The following is a 24,896-nucleotide window of genomic DNA, read 5'->3' as shown; positions in this document are numbered from 1 at the left end:
TCAGGTTTTAATTAAAGTAGAAAACCTCAGAATGAATTACACACAAGAAGGATATTGTTTAATGAAACGTTTTTTTCCTGAGTGTATTTATGTACTGGGTTGTGTTGCAATAAACAAAAAAAAAGTTTGAAATGCATTGTCCTAGCTTTTAGTCTGTGAAGCAGCCCAGACCAGTATTTTTTTTTTTTTTTTTTTTTTTGAGACAGAGTCTCGCTCTGTTGCCCAGGCTGGAGTGCAGTGGGGAAGATCTTGGCTCACTACAGCGTCTGCCTCCTGGATTCAAGCGATTCTTGTGCCTCAGCCTCCAGGGTAGCTGGGATCACAGGCACGCACTACCAACGCCTGGCTAATTTTTGTGTTTTTAGTAGGGATGGGGTTTTGCCATGTTGGCCAGTCTGGTCTTGAACTCCTGACCCCGAGTGATCTATGTGCCTCAGCCTCCCAAAGTGCTGGGATTACAGGCGTGATCCACTGCACCCAGCCCCAGACCAGTATTCAAGTGAGATGTTTTGTAAAGTTGAGCTGCTCTAATTGAAGGTCTGGAGCACCCATAGTCCTTTCCCTACTGAGTTGTTGAAGTGCTAGAGGCCCCTGTGAATGCAGTTACAGGTGTGGAGGGAGATAAGCCAGACCGTGGTCTTATGTTCCTCCTCAACTACAAACAGAACTTTGCTTTTTCTGTATTTTGTAACTTAGAATTTAGGGGAGATTTGGCTTGAAAGGAGGGCTCATCTGCTAAAGTGTATTGGAAAACCATTGTTAGATAATCAAAGTTTTAAGGCTGAATTTGACCTTGTCTTTAAATAAACCATGAAATAGGCAACATTTGGGAATTTTTTCTTTAATTATTATAGTCAGTCTTTAGTTTTGCCTCCTGCTTTTCAGAGCAAAATGTGATGATGAGCCTCCTGTCACCATCCTACTCATTTTTGACATGTTTTCAGTCTTGATGGCTTATTTTCTTTGCCTTGTCTGCAGTGAAGAAAGAGTAAAGATGTTGTACAATTGTGCAACTTACATCTATGAGAATCCCTTATAAATGTACAGTGAGACATTCCCAGATGTTCTGTTCATGGTGTCCTTAGTGTCTCATCATTTTTTCATAGAGCCAAAATAGAATACATAACAGTTCTGTTTTAGTTAGATACAAGTAGCCTAATAAGTATTTATGGTTTAAGAATTATATGTTCAATCAAATAAAAACATTCCCTTTTTATGCTTAAATAATGACATATGCTTACTGATCTGATGTGTGTGCCTGTTGGGCATATGCAAAGTTCTTAAGTCTTGGAATCAGATTGAACACTGCCACCTATGTTTCCTGTTTTCCATTGATTTCCATCTAGTACTTTTTATCACATCAGCTGCCCCAAAACCTAGCTTCTCAAAGATATATTACCTTCAAAAAGAAGGTAGAACAATGATCTCATGTTCAAATGGAACTACCTTGAGCTGGTAAGCTTTCCTGGTGTCTGACAGATCTTGAGAATAGCTGTATTTTCCTTGAGAACTTAAAATATCCCCCAATGTCTGTGAATTTGCTGTGGTATCTAGGGGGCTCTGAGATGTCTTGTTTTACAGTTTGGTAACTGCAGGTGCAGTGCTTTACAGTCTGTACAGTAATTAAACAGATGGATGCTATCTACATTTTATGGAAGAGAAATGGAGTCGACTTTGTAGAATTAGCTATGGATATTTGTACAAAGCTGCTCTGTTGAGTTATTTGCATCTCACAAGACAGTATATACTTTATAGTTTATTTCTGAATGGTACTTTAAAAATATGTAGTTCATTTCCTGGGCTTTTTTTACTCTTTTTTAGGAAGAAAGTTTTTAAATTTTTTTATGTTTGCAAGGGGGTTGAAAAGAAATATCTTTTTTCTAGCAGAACCATTTTCTGTATTGCAGTTCTTTCCATTGTGATTTGTTTTCCTGGGAAAATGAAGGAAAAAAGAGAAAAATTAATTTGCAAGTCAGTAATTGCAGTAATTGCATTAATGAATATGTAAAGAACAGATTATATTTAATATTGTTGGAGTGATAAGTATTAAGGATTGCCAAAAACTGCAAGTACATGGTATAGTAAGATAATAGAATTGTAGAGTTTTAGATCTGGAAGGTGGGATGAGGATGGAGATGAGAGTTGGGTCATCTAATTGAATTCTTGCATACCGTTTGAGATCTTACAGTGGGAAGTGGAGGAGAGAGTAAGAAGGGAGAGAAAGAGAGGTTAGTGGGGAGAAGGAAGAGGAAAGAGGGTGATACTGTATGATTGTATTCTTGTTAAAAGCAGAAGCACTTTTGACATTTCAGAATATTTACTCTCTTGGCTCCTGCCAGAGTATATAGTCTAGAATAGATCTGTTGCCCAATCTTCATTTAAAGTTCAGTTTTAAGGGAAAAAAATGTTAATAGAGAACAGCCTTGAAGGATAGGCAATCCATAATACCTATAGATTATTAGTTTTCTTTCTTTAAGGATTGCTTTTAAAAAATACTTTATTACAAATACTTTGAAATAACATATCTACAAGAGATGTATCCTTTCTTCCATCCCAAGCTCAAATCATTTCTATATTCCATTTTTACATATTTGCAATAATAATACAAATAATTTTGGGCTAGGTGTGGTGGCTCACACCTGTAATCCTAGCACTTTGGGAGGCTGTGGTGGGTGGATCACTTGAGGTCAGGAGTTCGAGACCACCCTGGCCAAGGTGAAACCCCGTCTGTACAAAAAATACAAGCCGGATGTGATGGCAGGTGCCTGTAATCTCAGCTACTTGGGAGGCTGAGGAAGGAGAATTGCTTGAACCTGGGAGGTGGAGGTTGGAGTGAGCCGAGATCGTGCCACTGCACTCCAGCCTGGGCGACACAGCGAGACTCCATCTCAGAAAAAAAAAAAATTATGCTCTATACTTCCCATTAATTTAATTATCTACATTTTTTTTGGTGTTTTTTGTTGCCCAATTGGTACTTTTTTGGTGTATGTTATAGTAGTGTTTGTTTTACCAAAAATACTGTTAAACCCACACATGTGCATACACATACACACTTGAGTATAATGCCTTTCCCACTCATTAGTATATTAGTATTATTGGCTAATACTGTTATATTTTTTCTTTGTAATGACTGCATAATATTTACCACACTTCATGTAGCTGTGGTTCCCTTTTCGATGTCAGATTTTTTTTCCACTTTTTTAAACAGTGCTAAGATAAATATTCTGGTACATTTATATTGACATTTTTATTCCTGTGAGAATTGGAAGAGAAGTATTGCTGGGTTGAAGGGAATGTGTCATTAAAATTTAATAGATATTAACATAGTTCTTTTCAGAAAGGCTGTAATAATTCACATTTCCAATAACATCTGACAGATCACTGGTTTTCAAATTTTTCTCTGCGAACTTTCTTGACAAGAGAAGTTGGGGATATTGGAATACCCATCACTCAATTCAGCCAGAGCAGCTCTCTTTTAACCTATTTGATATAGTGCACGTTGTTATAATGTTTTGGCTAGAAGAGTTTGTTTCATGATTAAAATAAGTTTGAAGAGTCATGGCGAGTTGTTCGATTTTTTTTTTTTTTTTTTTGAGACGGAGTCTCGCTCTGTCGCCCAGGCTGGAGTGCAGTGGCGCAATCTCGGCTCACTGCAAGCTCCGCCTCCCGGGTTCACGCCATTCTCCTGCCTCAGCCTCTCCGAGTAGCTGGGACTACAGGCGCCCGCCACCACGCCCGGCTAATTTTTTGTATTTTTAGTAGAGACGGGGTTTCACCATGGTCTCAATCTCCTGACCTCGTGATCCGCCCGCCTCGGCCTCCCAAAGTGCTGGGATTACAAGCGTGAGCCACCGCGCCCGGCCTCGATTTTTTTTTTTTAACCTTTTCCTTTTTTTCTAGGTCAAACCAGATATTGAGATCACTGGCTTTTTGGATACCTTGTGTTGGCTGCATTTCTTGTATATTTGGATACCATGTGTTGGCTCCGTTGGATACCTTGTGTTGGCTACAATTCTTGTAGAATGTTTTCTACTGAATCATACTTTAAGTACTTTGGCTTGCATTGAGGGATAAAAAGGGTGACTAAAACTCACTTCTGTGCTTATTCTTGATAGAGTTATCCATTACATTACTCACTGACCTATTAGGTTTCAGCGAGGATGCAGATGTCACATAAAGCTTCACTTCTCCTCAATAGCTCTTAGACAATTTTCATCTTATGGTTGATATTTCTTATTCATCTTATGCCCTTTGATTTATTGGTTTTGTACCTTACAGGGCTTTTATAGTTTATTTTTGAAATAAACCAAGAAGTTGAGTGTGCCTCTGTGGCCATTTCCAGCCATATAACCATGTAAGCAGGTAAGATGTAGTTCTAATTCTGCCATTTGGGAACTTTCTGATCTTGGGCAAAATCAGCGAATTTCCCTTGTCCCAGTTTTCTTCATTTGTTAAAAAGTATGGATGATAATAAAATCAGAGTTGATGATTTTCCAAAAACATCTTTCAGCAAATTCAGTGACTAGTTCATAGGCTTTTAATGGGTTACTTAATGAAAGCCAAAAAGAAAAGAAAGAAGATACCCAATTGCATTCAACTAACTGAAAGTGAATGTAGGGGCCAAGACAAATATAGCTCAGATTTGGAGTTTCCAGGTGTTGTTCTTCAACATCCTTGAGATATTAGAAGCAGTGTTCCTTAACTTTCTTTTTTGGCTATAGATGTTAGAGAATACACCATAAGCTCTGATCCATCTCCCCAGAAGAATATACATTATCACATGCATGCAAACTCTGTATACTCTTTTAGATGACTGTAGATGGTTCATAGACCTCCTGAAGACCATTTATGGGTTTCCTATGTGGAATCTGAGTGTAAGAACAGACCTAGAGCAGTAGTTCTCAGTGTGGGGTGATTTTGCCCTGCAGGGGACACTTGGCAATGTCTGGAGACGTTTTTGGTTGTCACAACTGGGGGTGGTGATGATATGCGTGTGCTATTCATGTCTAGTGGGCAGAGCCCAGGGATGCTACTGAGCATTCTACAGTGCACAGGTGCACCCTGACCTCCACTTGCAATAAAGAATTTTTGGCAAAAAACCTGAGAGTGCTGAGGTTGAGAAGCCCTGATCTAGAGGAGGTGATGAATGGGATTTCTTTAAAAAATCCTTCAGAAATATAATTGTTCTCTGGCCTTCTTTGATAATAGTTGGGTAGTAGATAGTGCAAGGTTAAAATCTCTGAGCCTCACTCTGTCTTGAGTATTCTTCCCTCAGGTATTTGCATGGTTTATCATCATTCTTTTTCAGGTTTCCACTCAAATGTCACCTTGACATAGAGTCCTTTCCAGTCTTTGCAAGCTGAAACAGCTCTCTCCCCTACTTTTTTTTTTTCAGACGGAGTCTCACTCTTGTCCAGGCTGGAGTGCAGTGGCGCCATCTCAGCTCACTGTAACCTCCGCCTCCCGGATTCAAGGCATTCTCCTGCCTCAGCCTCCCAAGTAGCTGAGATTACAGGCATGCACCACCATGGCCAGCTAATTTTTTTTTTTTTTTTTTTTTGGTGGAGACAGGGTTTCACCGTGTTGGCCAGGCTGGTCTCGAACTCCTGTCTCAAGTGATCCACCTTCCTCGGCCTCCCAAAGTGTTGGGATTACAGACATGAGCCACCACACCTGGCCATCCGTATTGACTTTTTTTTTTTTGAGATGGGGTCTCACTCTGTTGCTCGGGCTGGGGTGCAGTGGCGGGATCGTGGCTCACTGTAGCCTCGACATCCCTAGGGTTAGGTGATCCTCTCACCTCAGCCTCCCAATTAGTTGGGACTAATTTTTTTGTGTTTTTTGTAGTGGTGGGGTTTCACCGTGTTGCCCAGGCTAGTCTCAAACTCCTGGGCTCAAGCAGTCCACCCGCCTTGACCTCCCAAAGTGTTAGGATTACAGGCGTGAGCTGTGGCACTCGGCCCCTATTTTTCTTAACATTTCACATTATCTAACACACGCATTGACATTTGTTGTCTGTTTTCCTTCAACTTTAATATAGGCTATGCCATGAGAACAGTAATCTTTGGCTTTCTCCTACGGTTATATTCCCCAGTCAGCAGTACCTGGGATATAATAGGTGCTCAATAAATATTTGTTGTTGAAAGAATGAATGATCTGAGTCTATTGTGGCAAGTTTGATTGTATTGTTTTGGCAGAGCCCAATGTTTTAGAGATAAAGGTGCAGTAAAGTTGACAGTTCTTTTGTGAAAATTAGGAGTTCTTAACTAAGTTGTCAGTTGGATATAGTATAGGCCAGGAATATGTATCTGAAGGCAAAGCCAGGATTTAAGGGAAAATAAAAAGTTCTTTGGCTTCTTTACAACACGAATCGAGCACCTGAAGTTGTGTTCTAAACTGTTTTCTAAACTTTGTCTGACCATAGGAATTGTCTGAGACATTCCTTAAAAACGGCAGAATCTGAAACTTCTCCCCACACCTGCTGAATCAAAATTTCTAGAGGAGGAACCAGGATATCCTTATTAAAAACAAAGAGGGAAAGAATATCTTCAATAGATGACACTGGGACAACTGGATTTCCACATGCAAAAGAATTAAGTTGGACCTCTCTTTCCCATAGTACATAAAAATGAGCTCAAAATGATCAATGATGTAAATATAAGATTTAAGCCTGTATACTTTTAGAAGAAAATATGGGAGTAGAATTTTATGACCCTGAATTTATTAGCAGAAACAATAAAAAATATATATTGACTTTATAAAAATTAAAAACTTTTCTGCATCAAAGGACATTATCAAGAAAATGAAAATACAACCTACAGAAGAAGATATTTGCAAGTCATATCTTTAACAAGGATCTAATGTTTAGAATATACAAAGAACTCCAAGTCAGTGACAAAAAGACAACCTAATTTAAAAGTGAGCAATGATCTTGAATAGACATTTTTCCAAAGATACACAAATGACCAGTAAGCACATAAGATACTCAACACCATTAATCATTAGGAAAATGAAAATCAGAACCATAATGAGGTTAGACTGCATACCTACTAGGACGGCTGTAAAAAAACAAAACCAGAAGATAACTGTTGGAGAGGATGTGGAAAAATTGGAGCCCTCATTTGCTGGTGTAGCTAGCTGCTGCTGTGAGAAACAGTTTGGTGGTTCTTCAAAAAGCTAATCATAAAGTTACCATAAACTTAGCAATTCCGCTGCTAGCTGTATACTGAAAAGATTTGAAAAGGGACTCAAATGGGTATTTGTACAGCAATGTTTATTGCAGCATTGTTCACAATAGCCAAGAATGGAAACCAAGTGTCCACCAGCAGAAGAATGGATAAACAAAATGTGGTATATACACATAATATTCAGTCATACAAATAATTGAAGCTCTGGGCCAGGCGTGGTGGCTCACATCTGTAATCCCAGCACTTTGGGAGGCTGAGGCGGGTAGATCTTGAGGTCAGGAGATCAAGACCGTCCTGCCCAACATGGTGAAACCCCGTCTATACTAAAATACAAAAAACTAGCCAGGCGTTGTGGCGCGCGCCTGTAGTCCTAGCTACTCAAAAGAATTTAAGCTCTGATACGTGCTGTAACAGGATGAACCTGAAAATATACTCAGTGAAATTTGACAGAAAAGGACAAATACTGTGATTCTACTTACATGAGGTACTTAGGGATAGGCAAATTCATAGAGACAGATAGTAGAAGTTACCAGGGGCTGGGGAAAAGAGGTCATGGGATGTTATGGCTTATTGGTTACAAGTTTCTTTCTGTTTTGGGTGATGAAAAAGTTTTGGAAATGGTGGTGGTTGTACAATATTGTAAATATAATTAATAATTAATGTCACTTAATTGTACATTTATAAATGGTAGATTTTATGTTACATATATTTTAAGCCAAAAATAAATGTATTAGATCTAAAACTATTGAATTGTACACTCTAAAAGATGAATTATTTGATACGTGAATTATAACTTAATAAAACTGTTTAAGAAAACAAAAACAAAACCAGCTATCCGTGTTTGGACAACACTGTCACCCAACAAAGTTGTTGATTTTAGCCAGGAAGCATATAAGGTAGATGTAATCAGTGAGACTAGATTTAGATTAGATTTAGTAATACTAATCCGTATGCAGTCCCTCAAAACTAATGTCTTTCAGGAATATATCAAGTGTTTGTGTACTATAATGATTTTATTAAGTTTTCCCCATTATAGGGAAATTTATTGAGAAACTTATCAAATTAAACTTTTTGGTGGACTTGACATCCTAATTTTTCTTATAACCCTTCCCCCAGTTTACTTATTATTAATATTTTATTTACAAGGTACATAACTTTGTAAGCAGATTTGTTAATTAAATATTTGTTTATCATTATGGATACTGTGTTACTTTTAATGAGGTAGAATTAACAGTTGTACTCTCATTTGTCCTATATACAGTATGGTACATTGGGTCCTTGCGTATCAATACGGGTGGTACTTTTATGTCCATTTTATTGTCATCTTAAAGAGATACGTGGTAGTGTTATGCAATGCCTCCTGGATTTTACTTCTGTCTCAATCTCTTTTCTCTTACTAAACTATACTTCTCTTCTGTTTTCTGTTGTATCCTCTCTTCAAATACTTTTATGTTATCTTCCAATTGTTCAGAGCTTCCTGTTACTGCTTCAGTGAGCGTCTTGCAGTCCCTCATAGATTCCCGCAGTCTTCCTGTGTTCTAGCTGGTATGTCTTTGTCTTTGGAAATTCTCTAAAATACAAATCTCATTTCTCTTTAAATTTCTTAGAAAAGAAAGAAAAAAATGACAGCGGCCTTATATGATAATGACCAGACTCCTTATCAGAGACTTAAAGCCTTAGATGAACTGGTCCCAATTTCTTTTATAACACCTTCACCAATATGTGCACATGTATATGTACATGCACAGAATCTAGTTGGTTCACTTTTGTTTCAGTACTTTTTTCCTTTTTATTCCGATTAGTATCATTTTGTTTATCCATTCACCAGTTAATAGACATTTGGATTGTTTGTACTTTTTGGGCATTATGAATAATACTGCCATGAATATTCTGGTAAAAGTCTTTGTGTGGATATAGGTTTTCTCTTGGACACCTAGAAGGGGAATTTCTAGGTCATATGGTAAATTTACATTTAATTTTTTTTTTTTTTTTTGAGAACAGAGTCTTACTCTGTCACCCAAGCTAGAGTGCAGTGGTGCGATCTCAGCTTACTGCAACCTCCACCTCCAGGGTTCAAGCGATTCTCCTGCCTCAGCCTCCTGAGTAGCGGGGATTACAGGTGCCCGCCACTGCACCTGGCTAATTTTTGTATTTTTAGTAGAGATGGAGTTTCACCATCTTGGTCAGGCTGGTCTCTTAACTCCTGACCTTGTGATCCACCCGCCTCGGCCTCCCGAAGTGCTGGGATTACAGGCATGAGCCACCACGCCCAGCCAACATTTAACCTTTTAAGATACTGTGAAACGTTTTTCAAAAATGGCTGCAGCATTTTACATTCCCATAAAATATGAGGGTTCCAGTTTCTTCACAACTTCAGCAATACTTCTTACTGCCTTTTTTTTTTTTTTTAAAAGAGGCAGGGCCTTACTCTGCCACCTAGGCTGGAGTGCGGTAACTTGATGATAGCCTTGAACTCCTGGGCTCAAGCCATCCTCCTGCCTCAGCCTCCTGAGAAGCTAGGACTACAGGCATGCATCACCATGTCCAGCCAATTACATTTTTTTTTCCTTTTTTTGTGGAGATAGGGGGGCATCTCACTGTATTGCCCAGGCTGGTCTAGAATTCCTGCCCTCAGGTGACCCTCCTGCCTTGGCCTCCCAAAGTGCTGGGATTACAGGTGTGAGCCACTATGCCTGGCCTGTCTTTTTTTTTTTTAAAGACAGAGTCTTGCTCTGGTGCCAGGCTGGAGTGCAGTGGCGTGATCTCGGCTCACTGCAACCTCCGCCTCCTGGATTCAAGTGATTCTTCTGCCTCAGCCTCCGAGGAAGCTGATTACAGGCGCGCACCACCACCCCCAGCTAATTTTTGTATTTTTAGTAGAGACGGGGTTTCACCATGTTGGCCAGCATGGTCTTGATCTCTTGACCTCGTGATGTGGCCACCTCAACCTCCCAAAGTGCTGGGATTACAGGCGTGAGCCACTGTGCCCGGCCTGGCTTTTTAAATTAGTGCCATTGTACTCGTCTAATTAAGCTAAAATATCTTTGTGCCTTGAGTTTCTGGCTGGGCTAACGTTTTTGTTTCTGTTCAGTTTGCTCCGATTTTTAGTATTCTGATTCTTTTTTTTTTTTTTTTTTGAGACAGAGTCTCACTCTGTTGCCCAGGCTGGAAGTGCAGTGGCGCCATCTCGGCTCACTGCAAGCTCCGCCTCCCGGGTTCACGCCATTCTCCTGCCTCAGCCTCCCAAGTAGCTGGGACTACAAGCGCCCGCCACCACGCCTGGCTAATTTTTTTGTATTTTTGGTAGAGGTGGGGTTTCACTGTGTTAGCCACGATGGTCTCGATCTCCTGACCTCGTGATCTGCCTGCCTTGGCCTTCCAAAGTGCTGGGATTATAGGCATGAGCCACCGCGCCCGGCCTAGTATCCTGATTCTTAATTTCCAATTCAGCGTTCCCTAAAGAGCCTGAAGTAAAAACGAGAAAACTTGACCTTTGTCATTGCTCTGCCACTTACTACAGGGTGACTGTATGTGAGTTCGTCAGCTTTCTGAACTTCATTTTCTTCATCTGTAAAATAGGGATAATTCCTACTTTTATAGAATTTTGAAGGAAAATGTGTGCATGAAAGAGCTTTGAAGACCATGATCTGTTTTTAAAAAATTAAAGCTGCCATGCTTACGTATATAAAGTATCAGAAATGCTTACAGAGATAGTAGTCAGAATTAGCATTATGTTGTAATGTTAAGGCATTTGTTACTAAACTCGGCATGTAAATTTCCTCATGGAGCTTTTTTCATATGGAAGTGTTTGGGTCTGATTATTAGAGGAGTCAGCAGTGCACCGGAGATGGAAAACCATTAGGTTAAGGGCATAGGCTTTGGGAATCAGATATGGCTCAATTTAAGTTCAGTTGTTGATAACTTTAGCATAGTTGTTTAACCTCTTTGAACCTCAGTTTTCTCGTTTATAAATGGGCATAATTATATAGTTCATCTTAGTAAGTACATTTATTCAGCTTTTGCTTTTTAACCAGCATTGTGTTATGCATTACATATGTAGCAGTGAACAAATTAGGATCCCTAAACTTTTCTCATATGGTTTGCAGTTCAGAAGGGGAAACACATTAGAGAATTTCTATTTATATTTATGATAAATTCTTTGAAGGAAAAGTGCAGGGGTGGTGTGAGAGCATGTAGTCGAGATTTTATTTGGACTGAGTAGATTTGGGACAGCTTCCCTGATTGACAGGTGAGACTTGAAAGAGCAGTGTTAGCCAGGCATGAGGGCTAGAGAAGAGAAAAAGTTTATTGAAGCAGAAGGAATAGCACACCCTGAGACAGAAGGATCTTGGTTTAGTGTCTTCAAGGAATAGAGATGTGACTGGAGTGTAATGAGCAAATGGTCAGATTAGTATATTTGGAACTTATTCGAAGGGCAGTGGGAACCTATTTAAGAATTCTAAGTAAGGCGGTGATATGAAGAGATTAGCTTATTAAGATCATTCTGGTTGTTCCCCGAAGAATGAATTGGATGTGGTATAGATTTATGTTGTGGTGAAGTAATGGCTAAATAAGGGTTGATTTCATTTACATTTTGCAAGGTAGCATTTATAGGACTTGATTGTTGATTGTAAATATTGAAAGGGAATTGCCAAGCTTCATTCCCAGAAAACTGTGAGGAAGAAATGGGTACATGAAGGCAACGCACACTGAAGAAGGAGAGGAATGAAGAATGAGGATTTTTTTGGAGGGAGAAAAAAATTGGGAGACATTTTGTTTAGTTTTGAGTATTTTGAGTTCGCGGTATCTTTGAGAATACCCAAGTGGAAATGTTAAGTAGACAATTGTATGTGCGGACTGGAGTTGAAAAGAGAGATCTTTATGGAGTATGTATTAAAAGAAAGCTTAGGGCAAAAGCCTTGGGAGAAGAACATAAACAGTAAAAAGAGAATTGAGCTCTGATGAGTTAACTGATATTTGGAGGTTGAGTAGAAGAGAAATCAACAAAGGAGACAGGAATGGACCAGTAAGGTAGGAAAAAAAATCAGGAAAAGGCAATGTGTTACTAGTAGAAACAAAAGGAAAATAATGTTTCAAGGAGGAGGCTGCGGTCAACTATGTTATCATACTGCTGAGATGAATAAAATAAGGATTAGAAAAGTGTTCACTTGATTTGGCAACATAGAGGTCAACAGATGACTTTTAGTTAGCTTTTACTGCATAACAAATCACCTGAAGACTTAATTACTGAAAACAACTGTTCCCAATTGTGTATATTGGCAATTTGGGTTTGGCTTATCTGGGTGGTTCTACTGATCGGACCAGGCTTAGCTGATTTTAGCGGGGGTTGCTTATGCATCTACAGATATGCCTCTGTGGTCGCCTGGTGATTTGGCTAGGGCTGGCTTGTTCATGATGACCATGGCTGGGGCAATGTGCCTCTGTGCACATACGTTCTAATTTTCCATTGGGATAGCTTGGACTTGCCGACATCTCCATAGCAGAATTCCAAGAGCAGTAGGTAAGCTAACCCAGAGCACAAACACTTACTAAACTTCTCAATGTCCCATTGCCTAAAAGAGTCATAACGCCATCTCAGATTCTAGGTCTGAAAAAACACTTATTTCTTGATGGGAGGAGCAGCAAAGTCACACATTATAAGGGTGTAGATAGAAGGAATGGAAAAATTTGTTGTCATTTTTTGCAATCTGCTAGTGACTGCGGCAAAAGCATTTTGCTGATGTGGCGGAGTGTGTGGGTGGGGAACTGTTTGGAAGCCAGGTTGGATTAATATGAATAGTGAATGGGAATTGAAAGTAGATAGTATAGATTACTCTTTGAGAAGCTTCTCTGTGAAGGTAATTTGGGAGAGAGGACAATAGCTGAGGCAGGGGAGGTATTTGTAGTCTAACAGGTATGTTGTATTTTCTTTCCCTTCCTGCCTGAATGCCTTCCATCCATCCAATAACAGAATATATTTGAATGCTGAGAGAAAGTATGTAGTAGACACAGAGCATGCTGGTACGGGAGAAAGAGGAGATAACTAATCAAGTAAAAGTCTCTGAGTAGAGGGTGGGATTTTGTGTGCTTATGAAGGGGTTAGTGTTTTGATGTGAGGAGGGCTATTTCCTTTCTGTTATTAGGAAAGAGGGAAGGAAGGAATGGGGAAGGAGGGAAGGAAGGGAATGGGTGCAAATGTACATAGGCATGTAAATTGGGTAATAAGAGGTTGAGTGTTTCCGTTTGATGGTGCTTCTGTTTTCTCAATGAAGCAGCAGCAGTCTACATGGGGGCGTGGGGGGGGGGGGCGGTGGCATACAAGAATGTGTGTTGGAGATTTGACATGAATAGACAAATTCCTAATTTTATCTGCCCCCCCCCCAGCCCCTACAATGGGATATCGAGTTGATGACTGACCAGAGAAATACTAATCACTCAATAAATGAGAGAGATTATCACTATTAATATACAAGAATTACTTTAAAGAGCTTTAACAGAACACTTTCTGTGCGGTTAGAAACTGATGCAGGTCGAGATATTCCAGGGCCTGGGGCTCCTTTTCTGTTTGAGCCAGTTAAACTTTACTATCTTCCATAACATTGATGGTCCTTAAAAAATGATGTAGGCAAGTGACCATGTTTGCCCTTTTACAAATAAGCATTAACAAAAATATGTATTCAAAGAAAGGGTCCAGTTTCTAAAGTGTTTAGAAGTATTTAGAATACTTTCTAAAGTATTCACTGTCACTCTGTTTTACCAGAACAAATAAGGAATAACATAAATACACTGATTTTGAATTAATAAAGATTAATTCAAGCTGCATGGTAGATTAGTCAAAAATTGTATGTTGAAAAAAGCATCTTTTTGTTTAAACAGTTGGAAAATATGTAAACAGGGCTTTCAAGTTATATGCTTAGGGGAGAATAGCATAATGTACTTAGCCTTTTTTCTCTTAGGAAAAACTCCCATTAGATTTTTGGTTGTCCCTCAACAAGAGTAAGCCTAACTTCTTACACTGTTTAATTATTGTGTACTAAAGAGTTGTCTTTATGGAGGGCACCATCTGCTGGTTGTAAGAGGTAGCAGTTGTGGCGAAGACTGCCTTCTGCAGTTGTATCAGACTCTTCACAAAATCTTATGTTTTCCTTTGAATTCCACCTCAAACCTGGAGTGAAATCCCAGAACGAAAAACAGCTTTACATTAACATGGCCCAGTATGGATTCTAGTAGTGGTTTCATTTGATTTCTGTGACTGAATTTTTAAGAAAAATCAACTTGAAACTGGCAGATGACAGTCTTTATTTGTTGATTTGGATGCCTAAATCAACTAAAAAATAGGATTGCTTATTGTTATGACTGCTCTTGCTCTTTAGTCAGTACTTTGTTTTCCTTTTCTATTCAGTGAAAATATCTTACATATTTTTTACTACAGTCTCTTGTTTAGTTACATCTATGAACATTTGTTTATGTCTGATAACATTAAAGAATGACTATTTCATTTATTTTTCTTGTACTCAGTGTGATTAAAAGATTCTCATGTATTTCCTTTAATGATCATTTTATTTGAACTTTAAAAAAATCTTTCATATTAGAATCTTTTCTTTTTTTTTGAGAAGGAATCTTGCTGTCTCACCCAGGCTGGAGTGCAATGGCACGATCTCAGCCCACTGCAACCTCCACCTCCCAGGTTCAAGTGATTCTCCAGCCTCAGCCTCCCGAGTAGTTGAGACTACAGGCATGAGCCACCATGCCCAGCTAATATTTGTATATTTAGTAGAGACGGGGTTTCGCCATGTTGTCCTGGCTGGTCTCAAACTCCTGACCTCAGGTGATCTGCCCCCTTTGGCCTCCCAAAGTGCTGGGATTACAGGTGTGAGCCACTGTGTGTGGCCTAGTATTAGAATATTTTCTTATGCTTACTGTTCATACTGAACATAAAAATGTAAATATAATAATATGCATATGATAATTTTTGAACTGAATTGTTTTCTGAAAATGCTTGTTTCAAATAACCCTTTGAAAGAAGGGAAATTCTAGGTTATAGTTTTACTATAAATTGGTGGTAAATTTAAAGTTTTTATTTTTTAAATGGAGAAATTGATAAATCAGCACATTGTTGGCCAGGTGCGGTGGCTCACGCCTGTTATCCCAGCACTTTGAGAGGCCGAGGCAGGCAGATCACGAAGTCAGGAGATCGAGACCATCCTGGCTAACACAATGAAACCCCATCTCTACTAAAAAAATACAATTAGCCAGGCGTGGGGGCGAGCTCCTGTAATCCCAGCTACTCGGGAGGCTGAGGCAGGAGAATGGCGTGAACCCGGGAGGCAGAGCTTGCAGTGAGCCGAGATCGTGCCACTGTACTCCAGCCTGGGTGACAGAGTGAGACCCTGTCTCAAAAAAACAAAAAAAACCAAAAAAACCCACATTTTTCTGTAATATACTACAGTTTATAAAATAGAGTCTGATACAGGCCAGTTTTATATGACTATTTTCTAAGTGCAGTTATTTTTCGTTTTTTGTTTGCTCTACCTTAATGGTGAATAGTTGAGATTCCCCAAAGATGAAAGGAACTATTATATGTCAAATCATTTATTTGACATTCTGTTTAAGGAGCAGGTCTGTATCAATACCTGTTTTTCATTGACTTAATGATACCCTCTTCTTCTGCATTGCTCCTTTTCTGCTTCCTCTTTTTTCTTTTCACCTTTTTCTTATCTCGTAATTTGGTATTCATTCCCATCATTCTCTGGACACTTTTCTCTCAAATATCCTGTCAAGTTCAAGGGAATATTTGCTGAGGTCATTTTGTATGTTTTCACTGAGGGTAATCATCACTATATATCACCCCTCCATCTTCAAACTTTTTTGCCTAGGTTTTTGTAGTATCACTGTATATCACCCCTTCATCTTCAAACATTTTTTCCCTAGATTTTTGTAACAATTACTCTCGTTTTTCTAAAGCCATTTTCTTGACTTTCTTCTGTTTTCCTTCTTTATCTCCCCTGTGGGCTCCCACCACCCCAATCACTATAGGTATTTCATTAAGGTTTAGTGTTGGTATCTCAGCTCACCCTACTCATTTTCTTTACTCATCTTGTAAACCCATAAAGCACGAACAATAAATTGTTCTAAAAATATTTTCTCATTTTACACTTTTTTTCTAGAACTTTAGATGTATAATCTACAGTTGCCTTCTGGAGCAAACTTTATTTTTCCCAAGACTTAATCTCTCTCTGGGTTTTCCCCCATCTCCATTACAACGAGGGCAGAGCTCTTTCTTGTACATTTGCTCATCATTGCATTCCTAGTACTTAGTATATTGCATGAAGCAAATTCTCTAAGTATTTAAATAAATGGCTTTCTAGGAACAAAGGTTTTGAATCTTATAATCATCTTCTGCTTCTCTGGTATAATCATTCATAAGTCTTTCAATCAGTTTTCTTGTTTTGTAGTCATTGCCTACAGTCAGTTCCTCATTACTTCTTTCTTGGAATTTTGCAGTAGTTTTCTAACTTGTTTTAATTTCTCCTATGTCTAGCTCTACTTTTTGCTGTAACCATAACCATAATTTCTTCGAATAGTTCTGGTTATTCATTCATTCATTATTTCCTGAGTGCCTACTACTGATAGTAGCTATTATATACGATAGATGCTAGCAGATAGATGCTAGCATAAATGTTATATGCTACTTTTCTTAAGGAGCTTACAGTGTAGTGGGAGAGACAAAGATAGAAATAAGTACAATAGATACAATGTGATACATGCTAATTGTAGTAGGTTCAAAGTGTGACTAGCTGTAGGGGAGGAGCCTAGCTCTGCCTGGTTGAGGTCAGAAAAAGTTAAAATGAGACTTTAAGGTCTATAGAGTTTGCTTAGTAGACAAGGGCCAGTATGTTTTACTCGGAGGAAAAACAACCTGTGTATATTCACAGAGATGTTTCAAACCTCTCCTTATAATGCTGTTTATAAGACTGAAGTGCAAATTGAGTAACCTCCCTCTTTGTTGTCTCTTCTTTTTTCTGTCTTAGCTCCTTTTTCTTCCTTCCACCTTTTCCTTCAGTCACACTTGTGGTCCAGTAACTGAAATTTGCTCTCTCAGATTTATTCAGAATTTTTTTTCTGTCTTTTTATTCTCTGTATTATTACCACTTTACCCCTGTCCACTTACAGAAGTGGTTTTTCTTTCAGTCTTATTTTTTCCAAGCTTGTTGTTTATTTCTGTTAGGATAATTTCAGAATCAACTGTGATTCACTTATTTAGGGGAATGTCTGTTTCTCTTCATGGATTTTGAGACCCATTTTACGTGTTTTGCTCTGTAGTTTCTGCTGTTGTGTTCTGCATATGAGGTGCTTGATAAATTTTTGATTACATGGATGAGTATATTTTACAAGGTCACTCTGTCTACATTGTATAGCTGTGGTCTGTGGCCATATTCATGCGAAACATATTTGTTTTTATGAATCATGAACAACTTTTGTCTCTGAAATAAGGCAGAGAGACTTTCTTCCACTCCAGACTCAGTGGAAGAGAAGCCTATCACATTTATCAATCTTTCCCTGGAGTGCTTTGTCCCAGGCATTGGCTGAGTACCTTCTTTGGTTGAAGGAATGTAACTGTGAACTTGGTTCTTGCCAGTGTTTTTCCTAACCTGAAGTCATGCAGCTATTCTCTTGTATCATATTCTAAAAGCTTTTAACACTTTGCCTGTATATTTAGGTTGTTACTGTACCTCGAATTCATTTTGTATATGGTGTGAAATATAGGTACAGTGTCCTTTTTAAAAAACATAGATATGAAAGTGTCTTCAGAACTTTTTATTGTATTCTCTCTGTTCTTTCCTGTTATCTCTACCACTTTTTTTCATATACAGTTGCGTACCACACAACTTTTCTGTCAGTGACGGACTGCATATATGATGGTGGTTCCATAAGCTTATAATACTGTATGTGTACTGTACCTTTTCTGTGTTTAGGTACATTTAGATACACAGATACTTACCATTGTGTTATGGTTGCTTACAGTATTCAGTACAGTAACATGCTGTACAGGTTTGTAGCCTAGAAGCAATAAGCTATACCATATAGCCTAGGTATGTAGTAATCTGTTCCATTTAGGTTTGTGTAAGTACACTGTATGATGTTTGCACAACAATAAAATTCCGCAACAACGTATTTATTAGAATGTATCCCATCATTAAGTGATGTATGACTAATCATAGGAGGAACACAGATTTTTGGATGCTAATCTTGTATCCTGCAACCTTGATGAACTAGTAGTTTATTTTTTGTAGATTCCTTTGGCATCTTCTGTGTAGATAATGATGTTGTCTGGATGTAGGGACAGTTTCTTTTCCAATATGTATGCTTTTTATTTTCTGTTTCTTTGTGTGCTGCCTAGGGCTTCTAGTATTATGTTGAATAAAAGTGCTGGGAGTAGACGTGCTTTCTTTGTTTCTGATCTTAAAGGGGAAGCATTTAGTCTTTTACCATTAAGTATTTGTGTTACCTGTTGTTACCTGTTGGTGACTTACGCTTGTTATGGATGTCCCTGATTTATGGTGGTTCGACTTAGGACAGTTTTTTGACTTTATGATGGTGTGAAAGCAATACACATTTGGTATGCTTCTTGACATATGATAGAAATGCACTTTTGGCTTAACGATACTTTAAATTTACAATAGGTTTATTGGGACGTAACCTTATTGTAAGTTGAGGAACATCTCTATATTGATGTTTTTTACTTTTCATCCTTGCTAAACTCAGTCTTAATAATTCACATGTTTTATCTGTAAATCCTTTGGAAGTTTTTATGTACATAAACATATCATCTGTGAATAATGACTGGTTCATTTTAAATCCTTATACCCTTTATTTCTTTTTCTTTCCCTCCTTTGTTGATTAGCATCTTTATTGCAGTGTCAAATTAAAAAAAAAAGTGATGGTAGTAGGTATGTTCCTGTAGTTCCTGAACACAAAGCTTTCAATGGATTGTCAATAAACATTATTTATGCTGTAGGGTGTTTATGGCATCCTACTTTTCTCAGATAAAGGAAACTTTCACCCAATTCTTAGTTTACTAAACTTGTTTCTTGTTTCGTTTTTGTTTTACAGTCATGAGTTGTTGAATTTACCAAATTTTTCTTAATTTATTGAGATTTGAAAAAATCTGTTTAGTATATAATTTAAATATGATTTTCTTTTTAAGCCTGTTGATGTGATGCATTTAACCTTGCCTTCCCGGGATAAACACGAATATATTGCTGCATTTGGTTTCCTAATGTTTTGTTTAGGAGTTTTGCATTTATGATTAAGATTTGTCTGTGATTTATTTTCTCTGATTGTTCTTTTCTTTTTCAGATTTAGACTCTCTGTTGCCTAGGCTGGAGTGCAGTGGCACAATCACAGCTCACTGCATCCTTGAACTCCTGGGCTCAAGTGATCTTGTCACCTCAACTTGGCTAATTTTTTATTCATTTTAATTTTTTTGTAGAGGCAAGGTCGCGCTTTGTTGCCTCTACATGAGATTGTTCTCATTGGGTTTTGTTGTCAGAGTTATGCTAATTAGTTGCTTAAAACTAGTTGAGAAGGATTCCCTTGTTTTTCATTTCTTGGAACTATTTATATGACATGGGAAATATTTCTTCCTTTATTTGACAGGACTCACTAGTAAAGCCATCTAGACTTGGATGTTTTTCCTTGTGGAAAGATCTGTTAATTCTTGATTTTGTTTCTTAATCTTTTTTTTTTTCTTTCTTGAGTTAGTTTTGGTAATAAGATGTAGTTTCTCAGCTTTATCTACATTTTCAAATGTTATATTATCAAATTTATAAGATTGGCCTATGATTTTTGACTTCGTTGATCCTATGCTTGTTTTCTTTTGATTCATTGATTATTAAGAAGTGCTTTAAAAAATTTAAATGTCTGGAGCTTTTCTTGTTATCTGTTTTGTTAAACTTTTTGTTGAAGTATAACATACATTCAGAAAAGTGCGAAACTTATGTCTTTAGCTCTATATGACTTCACACAAAGTGAAAATACTTGTGTAACTAGCATCTTAGAAGTATCTTTTCACCCCTTTCTCTGTTAACATTTGTCTCCCAAAACATCACTGTCCTGACTTTTACCATCATAGATTAGGTTTCTCTGTTTTTGAGCTTATAAATGTAATCATACTCTTATGTAGTGTTTTGTGTCTGGCTTCTTTCACTTTAGTGTGTGTGTGTGGGTCTGTGGGTGTGTGGTGTGTGTTGAGACGGGGTCCGCTGTGTCACTCAGGCCTGAGTGCAGTGGTGTGATCATGGCCTGCTGTGGCTTTGACTTCCTGGGCTTAAGCAGGACTTCCACCTCAGCTTCCCGGGTAGCTGGGACCACAGGTGCACACCACTATGCTTGGCTAATTTATTTTTATTTTTTGTAGAGATGAGGTCTCACTGTATTGCCCAGGCTGGTCTTGAACTCCTGGGCTCAAGTGATCCACCTGCCTTAGCCTTCCCAGATGCTGGGATTACAGATGTGAACCATCATGCCCATCCAGATGTTTGTAATGTTAATCCATATTATTGTGTGAGGCAATGATTTATTCACTCTCATGGCTGTTTTTTTTTTTTTTTTTTTTGCCCCCATTGTGTGACTATATTACAAGTTGCTATTCATTCTAGTGTTGATGGTCATTTGTGTTTTCTGTTTTGGCAACTGAATAGTATTGCTGTGAACGTTTTTTTATATGTCTTAACGGTGGACAAACTATACGTTTCTATTGCGGAAATAAAATGCCACAGAGTGAATCTGGGGCCTATTTATCTTTTTTTTTTTAACTTGATATTTAGCTTAACTGATTTTAGTGTTTGCATGACATAATTTTCCATCCTTTTACTTTCAGCATGTATCCACATTTTTCATTGTCTTTTAAGGTGTTTATGTTGAAATTTAAAAATCTTTTAACCTGATTGTGTATATACATACACATATAGTACTTAGTATGTGCTAAGCAATGTTGTAGGTACTTTATATAGAAATACTTAACACCTCTTAGTTTTCATTTGGCTAATTTGCCTTGTTTTACTCTGCACTTAAAAATTATACTCCTTGGTTGTAAACTTTAGATTTGCAATTATATTCTTTCCCCACTTTGAAGATAACATTTTGCTGTCTTCTGGCTTACGTTGTTGCTGTTGAGAAGTCACCTGTTAGTTTAAATGCTGTTCCTTTTAAGGTACTGTGTGTGCTCTAAATTTTGTTTTCTGGAATTATTATTATTTTAAATTTAAATTCAATCCTGTTTGGCTTACTGAATTTGTAGGTTGGTATTTTATGATATTCTCTGTAGGTATTTGGCCTCTGCTTCAATCTAGTCCTTCTGGTACTCTCATGAATCCCATGAATGAATCTCTCATTCTTCTTCCTCTATAGCTTCCATGAATTGTAGGCTACATTTAGGCCTTTCTATCCTTATGTATTTCAGTTGTATGTTTCACTGTGTTGCACTCCGGATAATTTCTTCTGACCTTTCACTTCATTCTTTCTGTTTTGAGACAGGTGGAATGCAGTGGCGCAATCTCAGCTCACTGCAACCTCCACCTCCTGGGTTCAAGCAACTCCCCTACTGCAGCCTCCCTAGTAGCTGGGACTACAGGAGTGTGCCACCACATCTGGCTGATTTTTGTATTTTTTGTAGAGATGGGGTTTTGCTATGTTGCCCAGGCTGGTCTTAAACTTCGGAGCTCAAGTGATCTGCCTGCCTCGGCGTCCCAAAAGTGCTCGGATTACAGGCGTGAGCAATCCTACCTGGCCTTTAATGGTTTTTCATATCTGCCAATACATTGACCTGTTGAGTTGTCAATTTCAGTAATTGTATTTTTTTCATTTTTAGAAGTTCTATTTTAAAAAAATCTTCTAGTTTAGTCTTTATAATTTTTTTGTTTCCTGTAGATATTTTTGGAATTGTCTTATTTCTTTAAGATTATAGTGGTTTTACAGTCTTTGATAGACACAAAAATTGTGTCTGTCTTTGTTGTCTGGTATTTCTGCTGGTTCTCCCTCATAGTTGCTTGGTTATTTTTGACTTGATACTGCTCATTGTTCTAGAAGCATCATAGTGGGGATTCTTTGATACTTAGGATGAAGGCACCCTTCTCTAGACGGGACTTGGATTTAATTATGTTAGGTGCTTGGGGCTAATATTAACCAGGAGTCTCTGAGTTCATGTTTTGAGATTCTCTGGGCCACTAGGTCATGTCAACCCCAGCAAGTGTGCAGGCCCGTGGCCAAAACTAGTTACCTGTTCCTTCCCTGTGTTCGTGTTGCCTTTCTCCGTTGAGCACCAAGGCAGCCTTCTCAGCGGTTCCCGGGAGGGGGGGCGGGGGGAGCTGGGGAAAAGAGGTGTTAATTTCTAGTTTACCCTCTCCTTTGCAGGTATATCTTCTTTTGGTAGGGTGGTGGCCTACATTAATGTCAGGAGAGTTTCCTATTTGACTGTCTGCCTTGATATGTTCAGATTTACTTCTGTTCCCCTTGCCCTATAAGACCATAAAAACTGAATCCCACATTTGTCAGAAATGAAAAATGCTTTCAGAGTATAAGTAGCTATAATGTCCCAGTGTTCCCACTTACTTCCCTGGATTCCTATTTTCTCTTAGGTTTTAGTTTGAGTACTTTGTGGTGCTTTTAAAAAGTATTTTTTTTTTATTCTTTTTCTCCAGCTTACTACTGTTATTATTATTATTATTTTTAGTTGGAGGGTTAGGACAAATAACAAAGCTTGCCACTGAGGAAATGAAAGTAAAAATAAGTTATGTTTTTCTAAAAATAATTTTGGGAAATGTTCAATAGAGTGATTTTCATTAAATGGTTAAGTAAATTACTGTAAATTAGGAGGTAGTTACAAATTTTGGTTGGTGGGGAAGGTTACCATTTATGTTTGTTAAGAATGTTTATATCTATTTTTTGGTTTGCATCTAATAGTTTTCTTGTTTTAGGGGTAGAAATATTTCTGTCATGGCTCATTCAAAGACTAGGACCAATGATGGAAAAATTACATATCCTCCTGGGGTCAAGGAAATCTCAGATAAAATATCTAAAGAGGAGATGGTGAGACGATTAAAGGTGAGTAAAATTATGTTCTTTTGGACATCTGTGTAGGGCAGAGGTCCCCTGTGGAAATCACATAGGGCTATAATATATCTTGTTAGGGTAACTTAAAAAAGCAAAGCAAAGCAGCAAATGGCATAGAAAAGATCTAAGGGAGTAGAGTATATAAGAAACAGTGGGGATTATTTGGCTATGATTAATGGGACAGCAATTAGAAAGGTGAAGCTTAGATTTTCTATGATCTCCGGTACTTGGGTATAAAGAATGAGTCTACAATACTCATATTTCTTATTGTCTATGCAAAGTTGTCTCCTTTCTCCTATATAGTTTCTAAAGACAGCCACTTTAAGGGAGTTTTAAGTCTTTATACTGAGTAATTAGGCTGTGTACTACTTTCTTGTAAGTTATTTTCGAAGTAGGTCAAAGGGCTTCACTTTAAGCTTCTCCCTCTGCTTCTGACATGTAGTAATGAATCAAGATTGCTGGTGAACTTCTATGGATGAGGCTAGGGCCTCTTCATATGTGTTTGAATAATATTTTCACCTTTAGGGTGGTGATGATCTCTGTAATTGTTAAAATGGATAAAGAAGCATAGTGTCCAAGGAGAATGTTAAGCTGGTCTATCAGTTAGTTTAGATGGTCTTTATTTCTGAGCATTTCCAATCGAGGTTGTATCTACCTAGATATTTATGTTGCTTGATATATTATTATTTACCTGGATGTCAGGGCTGAAAAACGTTCCCAAATTAATCATTGAAGATCCAGGGGCTTAAAAACAAATACTCTTCTTTGTTGTTACATGGTGTATAGAATTTTTATAAAGAGAAAAAGATGCTAATACGATCATAAATTTCACATAAAGTCAATATTGTACATATATGTTTATACTTAAAGTATTAGAATGTCAGATATCAGATGTTTATTCAAAGGAAAATCATCTTTGAGCAGATTAAATTTACTAATAGGTGGATATTTTATCTAGTTGGAAACTGGTGTGTATTTTATTAAGAATAGTCAAGCTATAAATCCCTTCTATATATGACATGCTTCATTTTCTGTGTATTTACCTTCTCTTGACCTATTGCATTTTTAGAGAAACTAATACATTTATTATATTTGTTTATGCTAAGAATAAGTGAGCATTCCTGTTGTTTGTTGAGAAACTAATCTTGAACTCAGAGCCTACACTTAAAACTGATTAGCACTAGTGTCTTTTAGAGATGTTATTTTCTCAGATTTCTTTTCTAATTTGGAGGACTCATGAGTTATTAATGAGTTTTATAACAGCATTTGAGTTGTAGACAGTAGTGAGGAATTCCCATTTTCTGGACCTTGAACAAACTTTGTGGTTATTGTTGGTGGAATGATTGCCTCAGTACTCATATTTAATGTTTGTAATATGCTTTCATTATTTTGTAGACATTTATGTCTAGCAGTAATCCAGTTATACTTTTTTCTCATTTATTTTCCTAATTTATGCTTCCTATTTTTAGCATCCTCCTTCTTAGAAAAATATGAAAAAATTATGTAGGATGATATGTACAAATACTCATGTAAGTTTTATACATTATAACCATTTGTTAACGTGCAAGCTGACACTTTATAAAATTTTTTTCCTGT

At 37.7% G+C, this 24,896-nt stretch overlaps 1 protein-coding gene across 7 annotated transcripts in view; it reads left to right on the top strand.

Moving 5' to 3' along the window:
- PDS5B (PDS5 cohesin associated factor B) overlaps window positions 1–24,896 on the top strand; it is a 190,245-nt gene that overhangs the window by 42,673 nt on the left and 122,676 nt on the right. For 6 of the 7 annotated variants that reach the window (XM_032150509.2, XM_032150506.2, XM_032150511.2 and 3 more), the window contains exon 2: window positions 23,165–23,291. In XM_032150509.2, coding sequence (XP_032006400.1) covers window positions 23,184–23,291 — 108 coding nt within the window. In that variant the 5' untranslated portion in view covers window positions 23,165–23,183. Of the gene's footprint in view, window positions 1–4,007; window positions 4,363–23,164; window positions 23,292–24,896 lie in introns of those variants that run through there. The other variant, XM_032150504.2, reaches the window with a different exon arrangement.

Source organism: Hylobates moloch, unplaced genomic scaffold (genome assembly GCF_009828535.3).
Source record: "Hylobates moloch isolate HMO894 unplaced genomic scaffold, HMol_V3 SCAFFOLD_4, whole genome shotgun sequence".
NCBI lineage: Eukaryota > Metazoa > Chordata > Mammalia > Primates > Hylobatidae > Hylobates > Hylobates moloch.
This window is presented reverse-complemented; position numbering and strand designations above follow the sequence as displayed.